The 14,806-nt window shown below is 46.6% G+C and overlaps 3 protein-coding genes across 4 annotated transcripts; all 3 read left to right on the top strand.

Moving 5' to 3' along the window:
* Positions 1-1,346: 1,346 nt before the first annotated feature.
* Positions 1,347-2,637, top strand: s100a11 (S100 calcium binding protein A11). Its single transcript, XM_035621467.2, has 3 exons — positions 1,347-1,508; positions 1,602-1,748; positions 2,327-2,637. Exons 2-3 carry the CDS (start codon positions 1,620-1,622, stop codon positions 2,459-2,461), a joined length of 264 nt encoding a protein of 87 aa, XP_035477360.2. The 5' UTR covers positions 1,347-1,508; positions 1,602-1,619; the 3' UTR covers positions 2,462-2,637.
* Positions 2,638-4,044: 1,407 nt separating this feature from the next.
* s100u (S100 calcium binding protein U) lies at positions 4,045-11,520 on the top strand. The gene is made up of 3 exons (XM_035620754.2): positions 4,045-4,202; positions 6,857-6,987; positions 7,286-11,520. Exons 2-3 carry the CDS (start codon positions 6,868-6,870, stop codon positions 7,874-7,876), a joined length of 711 nt encoding a protein of 236 aa, XP_035476647.1. The 5' UTR covers positions 4,045-4,202; positions 6,857-6,867; the 3' UTR covers positions 7,877-11,520.
* Positions 11,521-11,746: 226 nt separating this feature from the next.
* s100s (S100 calcium binding protein S) lies at positions 11,747-14,585 on the top strand. 2 transcript variants are annotated; one of them, XM_035621470.2, is made up of 4 exons: positions 11,747-11,814; positions 13,069-13,115; positions 13,487-13,640; positions 13,887-14,585. In XM_035621470.2, exons 2-4 carry the CDS (start codon positions 13,102-13,104, stop codon positions 14,082-14,084), a joined length of 366 nt encoding a protein of 121 aa, XP_035477363.1. In that variant the 5' UTR covers positions 11,747-11,814; positions 13,069-13,101; the 3' UTR covers positions 14,085-14,585. The 2 variants fall into 2 exon arrangements, with proteins under 2 accessions (XP_035477363.1, XP_035477361.1); XM_035621468.2 differs by lacking the exon at positions 13,069-13,115.
* Positions 14,586-14,806: the final 221 nt, after the last annotated feature.

Below are 14,806 nucleotides of genomic sequence, written 5' to 3'. Positions count from 1 at the left end.
AATATATCCTCTGCGGCGGTGTTAAGAATCAGAATGTGTTTTGTCAATGGAAAAAAATGTAGAATGAAACCCAGCCACGTGTGACTTGGTGGCGTACGACTTGTTCTCTGGCAGAAAGTTAAAGCTGTTGGTATGACAAGAATTTATTATCATAGCTGATGATCCCAAACCAAATGAAAAGCACCCTGCACACCAAATGATCCCCAATCTGGCAATGCTAATATAATGCTTTTATATTGTAATAATGCCATCTGCATAATGATGTCATTATACTACTATACTCTACAAAGCTGTAGCACGTATCTCTAATCTTATCCGTTACAAATGTTCATGCGTTAATACACCATATGTCATGATTATGTCATTCATATGCATTTTTTGCACTTCTTTGTTACTCATAAAATGAATATTATGGGGAATAATTTTCTGATCAATATAACTTGAGATTCTCTCACTTTTATTTGCTAAGGTGTCGTGGAAAATGTGTTTTTTGGGATCATACATTTTTCGACCTTGACCGCGACCTTTGACCGATCCGCTCCAGGAGTTAATCACGTGGAGATTCCCACCGAGATTGGTGAAAATCCGACCATGTGTGGTTGAGTTATTTTGTACACACACACACACACACACACACACACACACACACAGACACAGGCAAACACAATGCCCTGCTTGCACCGTGCTCCGACAGCACGCAGTCTAAACATTTACATCCAGATAAAAACACAATGAGCAGGAGCTCACACACCGACAGACACACACTCACTCTCAGCCTGTCGTCGTGTGAGCGGAGGCCTGCGTGGCAGTCGGGTCGCTGACCTGAAATGCCGATGAAAGAGAACGTAAGCAAGCATTGAGAACAAGTCTGTCATGACGAACAGTGGAGCGCTTGGCATTCTTTTGACTTGTACAAACAAACAAGTCACCATGCGAGCATTTCGGTTTTGGTTTGGTACTCATCCTCCTCCTCCTCCTCTTCTTCCCTCCCTGTGACTTCATGATCAAGCTAGAACACGGCTGAAAAAAGGGAAACAATATTGAGACGATATGCCTGTTAACTCCTGCAACACCGAAGATGTATACGAGAGCGGTGCGACAGTGTGTGGTTCCCTGCATGTTTTGTATAAACGTATTACTGCTTAGGCACACACGATTCCATCTCTTGATTAGAACGACCTGACAAGGATGCCTTCAGTAAACCCCTTGCTCTGTAAACAGACCAAAAAAAAAAATAGGTTTTGTGCTTTCATCAGTACAAATTTGCCCTTTGCGGGACAGAGTGGCAGTTGAGTTGTGATGTGTGTCCCCTGAGTGGTGGAAATCGGGCAGATAAGGGCGACCCGCTGGATGGGGGAAGAGAGGGCACATCAGGGGTTTTCCGCTGATGTGTGCATCGGTGAACGGAGAGGAAGCGTATATATATCGAGAGAGGCGGTGGCAGCGCAGAGGGACGAGGTTCTTGATACCTGGCTGTCACACACCAAACCGCAAACCCAACACAACAGGTAAGATGGCAGCCACTCTCTCTTTTTCACCACGATTCTATATTTGATTCACGTGTGAATGCTTTGTTGTGTCTCTGTCCACTTCTGCCCCAGGTCTTCGCACAATCCGCCATGGAAGCCGCCATCTGCACCCTTGTCTCCCAGTTCAAGACGTACGCCGGGAAAGATGGATCCGCCAGCACCCTGAGCAAAGACGAATTCCACAAGCTGCTGACCTCTCAGCTACCCAACTATGCCAAGGTACTGTACATCCCTGACGTGGTTCTAGGATTATTGTTCCCGCTGATATCTATGGTCTTTGCATCCTGAGCACCTACAGACGAAAGAAAACTGGTTTGTTATGCAACGTTAAGGTGTCCGAGGTCGTCGTGCAGATATGTGACTGTGGGTAATTGCCATTACGTTAAACTCTACTGTTATTTGTCTTTATAAGAAATGCATTTTTTTCTAAAAGCAAGCAATCTCGTATGTAAGAAAACAGCGTTAGTTAGTTTTATATAGCTCAGTTCTTAAATGTTTTGCACATTCCAGTTAAGTACTTCACACTTTTGATGCACTGAAAAAAGAAAAATTCTTTACCTATTTTAAAAAAGACATTTCAATTGTTAAGAGACAAATTAAGTTTGTTCAACTTAAGTTAAAAGATTAAGACAGTTGATTACTTTGGGGGGGGGGGGGGTTATCATGAGGAAACTTTGTGTGGTTGTATTTATGGGAGCCGACCATTAGGTGGCAGGACAGTCCTCCAGAGGAGCTGATGCTGCAGTTCAGAGTGCTCTTGTACTGATCTAGGTCTCCTCTCTGTAATCCGCCCACAGAACTTCAGCAGCACCGGGGCGATCGACGCGCTCATGGGCTCGCTGGATGAGAACAACGACGGGGAGCTGACTTTCTCCGAGTTCTGGCAGCTGATTGGAAAACTTGCGAGCCAACAGGGCGGCTTCAGTCAGTAGAGCCTCGGGGTTGTGCAACACACCAATCAACTCAATTTTGAGCCCGTCCAACCATCGGGATTCTTCTGTCACCCCAACCATTGCCTCGTGTGCAACTCTCCAGTTAACCTTGTTTGTTGAATGTGGGGAAGTTTGAATTAAAGGCTGCGTTGTCTTGAACCCTGGGCCACCATGCACTCATGTCTCCTGTCATTCCTTCACCACATTGTATGATGCTGAGACACACACGCACATTTGAGCGGGAGTGAATAACAGCCTTGATTTAGGGACCTGTAATCCTATACGTGTCACAGCTACACCATGCAGACAATATCCTGTTCCATAATGGGTCATAAGGCCTGTTCAAAGTTGCCCATCCGTGCATTAAGCAGCAGTGATGCTAAAGGAAAGCCTGGTCGCCACTGTGTCAATGAAGCCTGTAATGGAGATGTGAGGGCCAAATGCAGCCTAATACGTAAGGGAGGCCATCGTCTGTTCTGAAGTCAAATTGCATTTTGCTTATTTAGCTGGTAATTCTTGGTGTTATGGTCACTTTGTATTAATTCTGATGTCTAGACAGAGTTATGCTCCCCAGCTGTTTTGTGGCCTATAGGCCTGTTTTAATTTCGTAAAAGAGGGAGAGAGGAAAAAAGTGCCGCAAAATGATTTTGAGAATGTGGATCTTTCAACAGATAAAAAAATGTGACCTTTGGATCCAAATTGCCCACACTAAGGTGCCAGTGTGGGAGGAGTGACGACGGGCAAATGAGTCAGCAAAGTCAAAGACTATAAAGGAGCAGGGCACCCATGCCCATGGGAAGGCCCCTTTGGTAAGCTGTCAGGAGCTTTTCCCACAATGTGGAGACTCATATACCTCGCGAATCCTTATAGAAAGCAGCTCAATCAGTGAGACATAATCTTTAAAAAAACAGCCACAATGTTCTTGGGAGTCCTTTCAGGAATTTGGCAAGGCTGCTTTGGGTCTTGCACCACTTTGGCCACCCACGCTGTGAAGAGTCGTTATTTTCACATTTCCAACATGTCCTTTGGGGAAAGATCATTCACCAAATGAAGGCCTGCGCTGTGGTTTGCACGTCGAGCAAATATGGTTCTGTGTCGTGCTTTTGAACTTTCGGTGCAAAGCAGAGGGGCGTTCAACAATGCGCTGTCCGTCCAACTCGAGTTGTCCTGGGACACCTCCTCCGGGTGGCAACTGCACTTTCAGTTTCAGAGTCTTTGGAACAGGCGCCGACGTGCAATGGGCGAGAGGAGTTCTTCAAGGCGACTGAGACTTGCCCCCCCCCCCCCCCCCCGGCCCCTGTCCCCTCGTCCCTGCGGACGAGCCACAAGCCTGGCACCGTACGAAGCACCCATGACGTGACACAGCTGGCCCCGAGAGCCAAAGACAATTCCAGCAACAAACAACCACAAAAAAAATCAAACCCCAAGTCAAAGTGTCTCGATTGGGCTTCTTCTTCTTTTCTTTTCTTTTTTTTATTATTCGCTGCGCGCAAGACCCGCGCTCTTCCCCATTCCCAGCTCTCCCTCTCGCCTCCTCCAGGTACACGCCCTTTGACTTGTCAGGGGGAAAAGTTTTAAGGAAAGGGAAAAAAAAAAAAAAAAGAAAATCACGGAAGAGATTGTGTAGTCCTACTAGTTTGGCAAGTTCCCTGAGCCGAGAGCAGCGCGGACAGGCGGAGAAGCGGGCAGAATCTCCACGTTGTGCACATTTACACTGCTCTTGTCCCGCGGACGTTACACGGTGAGTTCAACGTGTCTCTCTCGAGACCTTTTCTTTTTTTTCTTTTTTAAAGTTTCGCCTCCGCACAAGTTGTGTAGTTGCGCATGGTTTTTTTTTTTGTTGCCACGTTTCGGTCGAGGCTATACTGCTGCACAGTCTCTCTCTCTCTCTCTCTACTCCTCTCAGAAAGACATTCGATATGTCGATGTCGATCTGTTGTCAGCTTGTCGACCAACTGCAAACAGCTTAACACAAACTAAAGGAGCTGTGGGTGACAGAGCACTGAGCCCGACTGCGGTCTTTCCAGTTGGCATCCGGGCCGCGCGTAAAAGCCCCAATTTTTGCGCTAAATGAACATTTTGCGCACAATGTGCTTTTTATTAAGGGGCCCCGCCAGAGTGACAGCTCGGCTGGCCGGGTGGATTTTTTTTGTGTGTGTGTGTGTGTGTGTGTGTGTGGAGCAGTGTCGCTTATGACAGCTTCTTTCAATGCGGTTTTTTCCAATGTCTAAAAAAGAAAGGTTGCTTGTGGTGTTACTGTCGACGAGCCCTGGCAAACCGGACGCCTGTTGGTGGAGTGTTGCGCACGCGTCTCGACGCGCGGCTTTCTGTATCTTCAAACCCGGCCAAAGGGGCTGGACGAAGGGCATCCACTGGCCGTCTGCTCGTCCGCAACTTACAGCCACGACCTAACCCGTTCCCCTGTTAATATTTTATGACACACGAGCAGTAGTATTGTCATTACTCTGCGCACGCACCGTATCACATTCGCCCATTTGGAAACAGAACACTCCATCCTCTTCGGGCTCTGGAGGGAAACGGGAAACCTCCTGGTTGTAGGCCTGTATATTTAATTATAGTGGGGTTTTTTGTTTTTTTGGGGGGGGGGGGGGGCTTTACGACAAATAACGCGCATTAGTTCGTCTCCTGCGTGGGACAAGACGAGGTTCTGACGTGGGGCGCACGTCCTGGAACTCATTTGTCGAAATTGGGGCACATGCTCGACCTTCACGCCAGCAGGCGATGGCGCCTGGCTCACGAAGTAAATAAGGAATGTGAGAATGGACAGAGAAGTCCATCTAAGAATAGAAGACATGTCTTTGCCGGGTTGTTGTTTTTTCAGTTTGGGACGCGCGCAGAGGGCCGTTGAGGCCCCTGTGCAGGCTTCTCTCTGCTTGTGCAGAGGGTGTGTCGCCGGTGCAGGAAGAGGCAAAGAAGTCCTCTAAAGTCCCTACAAAAAAACACGGAATGTGTCGCCGGATCATGTCTTTTGTCAGATTTGACAACAGTGCGTTGTCAAATCTGACAAAAGACATGATCCGGCGATGGACAGAACAAAAAAAACCCTCCTTTTTTTGGTCTAATTCTTCAGCGCTCATAGCATTATTACTGTTGTTCAGTGACAGCTGCACTGACAATGAGATGAGACATGTCCGTGTGGTGTGTATCCCGTCACTGTGGGATCAGACAGTTTGAGATCAGTTTGGTCACCTTGCACAATCTGAAAGGGGTCGAGTGAAGCTTTAGATTTGAATGGCCCCGACGCGCCACACCTTCAGTATCAGAGCTCTCTCACATGGCTCTCGGCTCTATGTGCTCGTGGTGATCGCTCGGGGCCGGAGGGCGCTCGAGTGTGACATGCTCTCGGGCAGCGGGGGATATTAATTTGATGTGTTAACAAACGACCAGTTAGCCGATGTGAGCAAGAGGCCCCCCCCCGCCCCCCCTCCCCCCTCTCGTCGAAACGAGCTGTCCACAAGCGTGTCGTTCTCGCCAGTGGGAAACCGCCGTGTGCTCTGCGGCCTGTGGACCTCTGAAGCGGACAGACGAGTACGGTCAGCTTTAACATGTCATGTCCCTGCTCGGTGTTAGCCTGTAAATTCCTGTCTAAGTGAGCTCCACAGACAGCAATGAATGGAATTCCCGCAAAGTTGTGTCACCCTCTGGCATGTTCCACTTTTTTTCCCCTTTAAGATTATCTATACATCTGTCGAGAACCGCATTTCTATTTGTGCCTCTACCTAACCTCTGAGTTGACTTTCAAATGTCTGTGCATGTTTTTTAAGCGTGTAGGAAATAGCTCCTGATTTGTAATCCATATCATGGGCCTGATTGTCAGATACATGAGTGTATTTGTGCGCAACAATGTGAAGGCAGTGGCTTGAGAAGAAGAAAGGGCAGCATAGTGAAAACAAGGACGAGATAGTGCCACTGAAAGAGAGAGGCAGGTACAGCTGGCAAGAGAGAGAGAGAGACAAAGAAAGGGAGGGAGGGAGAGCGGAACAGACAGGGACTAGGTAATCCCTTAGGTAATCTGAAGCCCAGTTGCTTCACTAGATCAGATGACCTATCAAAGATCAGAACTTCCATTGTGCATCAGTGCTCGTCTCTCAGTCAGACTCCCCCTCGCCCTCTCCATTTGTCCCACGTCATCATCCCTCCCCCGCTGCGGCTCTGGACTTAACACCTGAAACGATGAAAGACCGCGTGGGGACACGAGGAGATCCTCCGTTTCATTTTCCACTGGATGTGCTCATCACGTAAATGTGTTTTGAAATCACATCATCCTACAAACGCCCTCCTTGATACAGCAGTTAATCGCTATCTGTCTGTCTGTCTGTCTGTCTGTCTGCATAAGTACATATTTCACTGTGTCGACCTCTCCCTTTTCCCCAGAGAGAAGAGTCATGGAGTCTGCTATCCAGACCCTGGTGAAGGTCTTCCTGAAGTCGAGCAAGGAAAAGGAGACTCTAGGGAAGAAAGAATTCCAGGGCCTCGTCAAGTCCCAGCTCAGCAACATCCTGTCGGTTAGGAAATCTTCATTCAACTTTTGTTTTCTGAGCACACTTACATTGTGTAACTGCCTCACAGAAAGTCTTCCTGATGTTGGCACTGGCTGGTCTTCACCTTTTTAACGTGAGCATTGTGAGCAAATGGTGGGGAAATATAGAGTTGGCGAATGAGAAAGGTGATTTGGTATGATAGCGACATTGATCCGCATTATATTGTAAGTAGAGCTACCATTAACAACTAGTGTGTGGTGATTACATCAGTCAGACTCCAGTTAGAGATCCTGTCTCATGGTTGTGTGTGCTAACTACCCAGGACACAGACAGCAAGGAAGCGGTCAACAACATGCGTCAAAGGCTGGATGCAGACCAGGACGGCAAGGTTGGCTTTGAGGAGTACATGAAGCTGGTCGGCTACCTGGCGGTCTCACTCAGCGAGCAGCGTGTCCTCGCTAAGGAGGAGCCGGCCCAAAATGCAGCCTCCGGACAAGTGGCACAGAGCGCCCCCGACGAAGAGGAGGCGACGCCGGAGGCGAAGGAGGAAGCGAAGCCAGAAGCGAGCGAAGAGGCCAAGGCAGACGCAGCTGCTGGGGTGAAGCTGGAAGCAAATGCAGGCGGAAAGGTGGATGTGAAGGCAGAGGTAAAGGAGGAGGGAGTGACGCTGCCTGGGGTCACAACGGAGGAGCTGCCTGCAGCAGCAGTAGCAGCACCAGAGGCGGCGGCGGCGGCGGTAACGGCGGCGGCAGAGGCTCCAGCAGCAGAGGTGGCGGCGGCGGCGGTGGAAGTGGTGGTGGAAGGAGAGGAGAAGGTGGAGGAGGCCGCGGAGAAGGTGGAGGAAGCGGCAGAGAAGGTGGCCGCAGCTGCGGAGGAAGAAGTGGAGAAGAAGACAGAGGAGGCGACCTCATAGGGGACAATCCATTCCTTCACACACACGCACACACACACACACACACACACACAACACACTACACACTCACATTAGAACACTACACATACACATTAACGTTGCCAAAATACGTTTGTAAGCCACTAAATAATAATTATTTTTTTAAATACACACAACTTTGAAATACAAAGTGTAGGTAAAAGTTCGAACACTACAAAACCCACCTCTGAAGAAACCCACGTTCCTTAAACACGATAGATAATACACGTACGTGACAGTAGAAGTATCGCTTTGTACTGCTAGTTACCACTATGTTCATATGTACAGCATGTGCATCCCACTATATAGCACATTTACCTCATCATGATATACTATGATTGCATGCAGAAGTACACGATCGTGTGCATGCCAGATCCCTGTGAAAACTGAAAAAAAAAAAAAGTATGATTTCCCTGCACATGAGGCCAAAGTGTCGCTGCATGTCGACGCACCGCTGCAGCCGAGAGGCTCCGTTCAGATCACGTCCTCCCCTCACCTTTGACTCTATCTGGATCTCTTCCTCCACAGTCTCGCCACGCGGCCCTACATTGGTTACTGTTCAGTCGTCCGGGCATAAAATCACGAGTATACATCTTGCTATAGGTACTAATGGCTTAAAGGCATAGTTTGACATTTTGGGACAGGTGCTTCTCAACTTTCTTGACCAGATCACTGCGGACGAGGTGTCCGTTGAATATAACAGCTGGCAGCTGGTAACGGCGGGGGGGGGGGGGACAGCATCCCTGCCTCTGTCTAAAGGGAACAAAAAACGTCAACCGGCCCCTTTAAAGCTCACTGCCTTAATGTGTTTTATCCGTGCAGTTACATATTCCACAATATTGTGCGGCCGGCGGGCAGATTTAGTTTCCTTCAGACAGCAGGGTTAGCCGTTACCTTGTGTTTTCAGCCTTACACTAAGCTAAGCTAACTGGCCATCGAATACAGCTTCATGTTTACCGGACAGACGTTCAAAGTGGTATCAACCTTCTCGTCCAACTCCTGGAAAGAAAGCAAATTTATGTAAATCCCAAAATCTTGAACCATTCCCACCATGGTTGCATGAAAATCTGTCAAGAACACTACATCATTATAATTTTTTTGTTTTTAAACATTCTCACCTTTTAACTCCCAGTGCTTTGGAGCTGATTTGGCATGACAATAAACATATTGTTTTGCTGAAGCTTTGCATTCAGCTCATGTTAATTGTGTACTCAATCACACCCTCTTCTCTCTTTCTCTTTTATTCTACTTCACGGGCTCTCGGTCTCTTAACTTTTTTTTTAATTCCATTATCCCCAGAGAGGTTCACTTCACCCGGGGCCCACGGTATATTGTCCTCACGTGCAGTCCGCCATCTATTTGGAACTGGAAGATCGGGCGTGGCCCTTTGCTAAATAATTAAGGTCCGAGGATGGAACCCACACCAAAGGACCCTTACGGTCAAATGGGAGCCCAAGATAGTCCCATGGGGGTGGGATGGTCACTGGAGGAGCAGGTCAGAGAAGGTGTGCATGCAACCTAATCCACCTTGATTAGAACCGTTGGAGAAGAACAAGATAACAAACACCAAGAAGCAAAGAACCCCACAACAGGTGTCACCCGGTGGCACTTCTTTTATCTAAAGTACTTTACGATGTAGTTAGTGCATGTTCTTATTGGATTTTACAACAGCACTGAGTGATAGAAACTACACGGCCTTTTTTTTTTAGGCTCCGTTGTAAATTGTTGATTGCTGCTTGGTGTTTTCCACTGGTTTTAGCACCAGCTTTTCAAGCGTGTGTGTGTGTGTGTGTTTGTGAGTCACACCCTAATACAACGCAGAGACCCTGTTTGACGTGCAACTGGATCCTTGGGTCGCGTTGGGAAACGGCTGGATCAGGCATTTGATGGGAAACACACCCTGGGGATTACTCCACTGATCCTGCCCATCAGACATAGTGGTAGTGTCAGAGGTTGTGTAAAAAACTATACTGAGCCATCGATATGATACTATACAAACACTGTGGTGTTATCTTTTTTATTTTTATTTTTTTTTTAACAACAGGCTAAAAATAAGATGTTGCATGCTATCAGAAACGTATTCGCTAAATATAAACCATTGTATTACCATTACTCTGGCCCTGACTTAAGTTCCACGTGGCCTCTTTACATTTTATTTTAAACCTAATCCTTTTCCTTGTTTTGGACCACTACGGAGATCACTTGAAACATGGTTCTTTGTCACATTTGTTAATTACAATTTAATGACGTGTAAATTGTCTCACCATCAATAATGCAGCCATGAGAAGGGCTCGTGTTGCAGGATTGCTATATCCACGGTCTACCTGGCCACGTAGTGCTGGAGGCACACAGGCATTTGGCACACTACCAGATGTGCACCTGTAACAGCACCAGGCGCTTCAAACTGCTCGGTCAAGACAAATAAACCGAGTCACGTGGTTCACGCCGGCTCACCGCGACACTCCCATTGTAAATACTCATTTACACTCACTCTGCTCAGCCTTAATACTCCATGTTGCCTGCATGATCTACGACTAACAAACTTATTAAGACATTTTGGGCTATTTAGACTATATTATTCAATCTTTTTTTTTTAATTAAAACCTATATTCTTTTTTTTATATGAAATCATTTTTCTAATCATGGTACTTCCTGTGAATAATGGAAACATATCACTCTTGCACCACCTACAGCCAGTTTCCTGTTCAACACACAGGCATCGGGCATTGCATCTCTTAGTCGTGTGTGTGTGTATATATATACATATACATACATGTATATGTATACATACATACTGCCAAGCTGCATACCTTGTTTTCTATTTCCCAGGCACATTTAAAGACTGCAGGGGTTTTTTTTATCACCTCTCTCCTTGTTCGGCCAATTCGTTTAAAATGTGATCTTTGTGTTCTGTCTTCGCTCACAGTCATCGTTAGCCAAATTATGGCAAGAAGAAACTGGATCCAGCTTAATTGACTTTACTGTTTTAAAATTACTTGACTTGCACTACCAGCAGACCTGGGCTAAACATCATCTGGAAATTGTTTTAGCAAATTTTTTTCTTTCTTTTAATCCATTTGGAACAGCAGATGGACGGAGTGTGCCGCGAGCGCAAAGCTTTCTTTCAGCGAGGTTGAACTGTCTCCTTAAGGCAGTTTTGTTAGTGTCCCATAGTGCAAACTACGCCCAACCTTAACTCCATGTAGATTAAAAACACGCCGTAACCAAATGCAGCAGATTTGCAGCAGGGAGTGTTTGCAGCCAGATTTTCATCACCGCACAATAAGTCTCATTCATTGAGACACAGTGGACGGACACAAAAGCCTGTGTTAAGAATCCTCCCAATGGATATAATAAGTGAACATACAAGTGTACGGATGTGCTCCTAAGGCTCATTTGGTGTTAGTGATTAAGGGACCATTCCCAGGATATTGTGCAGGCTTCCATCACTGTACGTTGAAGACCAGACTAGAGGGTGTGCGTGTGTGTTTAGCAGTTGAACTTGTCAGTAAGTTCAGCAAACTCCATGATGCTTGTATTTTAACTTCACATGTAATGCTGTATCATTTTTGCTTATTCTTTGTAACATTTAATGGCTAATATTGAATAAAACTGTGACGATACTATGTTTTCATCAGTGGCCTCCTATGTGCTCACAGGAATCCATGTATGTGTGTGTGATGGGAGAAGAGGGACGAGAGAGAGAAAGCACCTTGAAAGAGAGGGAGGCCGAGGGTAGAGAGACAAACGAGGAGTGAGTGTGTGTACGTGAAGTGGGTGAGGGAGTTTGGGATGGGCAGGGTGGGGGTGGGGGCAGGTGATATTTAAGCCACGGGCAAACTCTCTCCCCATCCATCTCTACCTTGGCTCTGTCCCCTGCACCTCTTCAAAGACAAAGGAGGCCCTCCATCAGCACTCAGGTAAGACACACACCTTGCAGGGTTTGCTCCACTCTACTTTCTCCTCTCTATCTGATGAAGGCATGCCATGTAAGTTATTTTATCATCTGTGCAACTGCGGCAAATAGTGGCAAAATAAAAATAAAAAACTCTGGGAAGTGGACGCTCGTCGCAAGACTTGGCATAACAAAAGCGTGGGATGGAGCTGAAGACAACTTTTTTGGTCTTGAAATGTTACTGCTTCCTCTGGATGGATGAGCTTTCAGATGAGACATCAATCAAATGTGGAAACAAGTGAAGCCGACAGGGGATTTGAGGCAAAGTCATGTTATGACATAACAAAATGAAAGAATGGAAAATATTATCATGCTATGACAAAACCATCAGTCCATCAACATTTCCTGCACAAAATTGTTATTATTAAACGTCTCTCAGCATGGATTCTGTTCCACCATCCATCATTACCTGGCGCATATGCATTATTACCATACTCACTATTGTGTTACTGAAAGCATTTTTTGTCTCCATGGTTTCCTATTGTTTTGTGTCAGTCAGTGAAACAGATGACCCCTATAGATTTTTCCAGTTAGCCATCTTTGGTGTCCGCTCACCTCCTCCTTTGTCTCCGCCGCCGACAACTCTGACCTCTGCGGTTCAGTGCTCTGCAGCGTGATGAGAGGCAATAACCGGTGAATGACATCAGCATCGCTGTCCATCATCTGTAAAAAGCTGATTGGTTAATAAATCATGCACAGGAAGGATGATTGACAGATTGAATGTTTCCCTCAGTTTTCTTTTGTGCGTGTATGATTGTGGATTAGCCTTTTATTGTCTGTACAGGGAGGCCCCCTAAACTTTGAACAAAAACTTTAAAGTTGAATGTGACTGATTGGCTGACTGAGTGAGTGTGGAAGTGAATGAGTCCCTTTTCTGTATGTACATGTGTACAACACATGTTAGTGCACATGCTGACACCTTGGGTTACTCTGGCCCCTAGTTTCTGAATGTGAATGCCAGGATGGGTTATGTGTTTCACTCCGGGTTACGGGGACAACTTTTTATTGATCGCACAACGTTAATCTGTTCTGTTTACAATAGCAATAACACAAGGACTATTAAAAACAGCCCAACTGTACTTAAAAGTAAAAACATTTAAGGGTGAGGTGACATGATTGTGCTTTTTTTTTTTCCTTTTCTCACAAAATAAGCGAGGAAGTCTTCACACTCAAACTTTGCATCATTGACAGTGACTTATCTGTGTCTGTGTGTGCACAGTCTCTCCACGAGTCCAGCACGGGAAGCACCACGATGCCGGACACAATGTGTGTAAGATTGTTCGAAAAAAAGCCTTTCCAAAGCTCTCCCCCACCTTTCTATCCAAACCTCTGAAATGTAAAACCCAGTAAGATCACACACACACACACACACACACACACACACACACTGACCACACTACTCAAATTTGGGTCGGTAATAGCCTCTGCAATACACGCAGAGTGTTATTCAACCCGTTTTGTAAAAACAGGAAAACCTCTCTGTTTTTTGGTTTCCTTCCATCCAATCTCCCTGTCCAACTATCACTTTGTCTTGGAGGTGGCTTCACCCCCGATTGCTATGTGACCGCACATGCAGCTGGGGCTGGAGCGGGCATTTTGTGGAAGAGTCTGACCTTTTGACCCGGTTCCTTTTGCAGCATGTCCAAGGAGCCCACTTCCAACCTGGAGAGTGCCATGCAGATGCTCATAAAGACCTTCCACAAATACTCAGGGAAGGAGGGCGACAAGTACACGCTGAGCAGGGGTGAACTGAAGGAGCTGCTACTAGAGGAGCTGGGGAGTTACCTAGGGGTAAGAGAAGAAGTGTGTGAAGGGGCACGTACGCGGTTGCACACTTACACACTAATGTAGTTCGCAAGTATGTGACACACAAGTGAAGGTATGCGCTCACATACTCTGTCACACAAGCTGGAACAAGCCTGTGCGGTGATTACACACACACACACACACACACACACACACACACACACACACACACACACACATAACAGGGAACACATTCTTAACTCTCTCTCCCTCTGTGTTCCCCACCGACAGAGCACCAAAGATAATGAAGCAGTTGAGAAGGTGATGAACGACCTGGACGCCAACAACGACGGGGAGGTGGACTTCACCGAGTTCATCATCCTGATGGGCGCCCTCACGGTTGCCTGCAACGACTTCTTCCTGGAGTTTAAAACAGATGACAAGCCGGCGGATGGGAGCAAAGGCGAGTCGGCGGAGAAGAAAGCTTGAGTCGGCGCGCGCGCGCGAGAGAGAGAAGAGAGTGGTGGGGGGACAAGAAGAGGAGGAGGCCGAGGAGGAGGGGAAAGAGCTGTAAATCAGGGGATACAGAGGACAGGGTCGGAATGGATATTTGTTTGGAGGTTCAGCAGGAGTAGAGTTTTCTGCAAACAGTTTTGTCATACTACAAGCACAGCCAGAGCAAGCAGCGAGTAACTTTACGTACAGGATTATTCCAACTCAAATCCAGCAGATTAGACAGTTTCCTGTATGTTCTGAATAAGGCACTGGGAAGAGAGGAAGTTGGATTTTTGCAGAATGCACACCAGGATGTTGAATGAATAACTTGTGAACATAGATCAATATACGTTGTAGATGATCATATCGTTGTATGTACTCAGTGTTTAAAAATAGAATATGATTGATCCACTTTCTTGCGCCTATTTTGTAATCCTTTTTTGGTAATAATAACCAATGCATCCTTCGAAATATTAAACACGGCATTTAACCAATTATCAGTTGTGGTGTGCTTGGTTTCACATGCTTCCCTTTTCTTCGCATGCACACAATCCCTCGTGCCGCACAAGTATTCCTCAACATGTCGGGAATGAATCGCTGCACCTGGAAATCAAGTTGAATGGTGCACAGAGAAACTATGTCAGCAAAAAGCAAGTGTGTGCATGTGTGTGTGTGTGTGTGTGTGTGTGTGTGTGTGTGTGTGTGTGTGTGCGCGC

The sequence above is a fragment of the Scophthalmus maximus genome, chromosome 22, assembly GCF_022379125.1.
Source record: "Scophthalmus maximus strain ysfricsl-2021 chromosome 22, ASM2237912v1, whole genome shotgun sequence".
In the NCBI taxonomy this organism is placed as follows: Eukaryota; Metazoa; Chordata; class Actinopteri; order Pleuronectiformes; family Scophthalmidae; genus Scophthalmus; species Scophthalmus maximus.
This window is presented reverse-complemented; position numbering and strand designations above follow the sequence as displayed.

Bases quoted from the DNA above. Each gene is read 5' to 3' on its own strand.
- s100a11 (XM_035621467.2), top strand. From the start codon at position 1,620: ATGGAAGCCGCCATCTGCACCCTTGTCTCCCAGTTCAAGACGTACGCC. The intron at 1,749-2,326 runs GTACTGTACATC...ATCCGCCCACAG, and splicing joins AGCTACCCAACTATGCCAAG to AACTTCAGCAGCACCGGGGC.
- s100u (XM_035620754.2), top strand. From the start codon at position 6,868: ATGGAGTCTGCTATCCAGACCCTGGTGAAGGTCTTCCTGAAGTCGAGC. The intron at 6,988-7,285 runs GTTAGGAAATCT...CTAACTACCCAG, and splicing joins AGCTCAGCAACATCCTGTCG to GACACAGACAGCAAGGAAGC.
- s100s (XM_035621470.2), top strand. The intron at 13,641-13,886 runs GTAAGAGAAGAA...CCCCACCGACAG, and splicing joins AGCTGGGGAGTTACCTAGGG to AGCACCAAAGATAATGAAGC.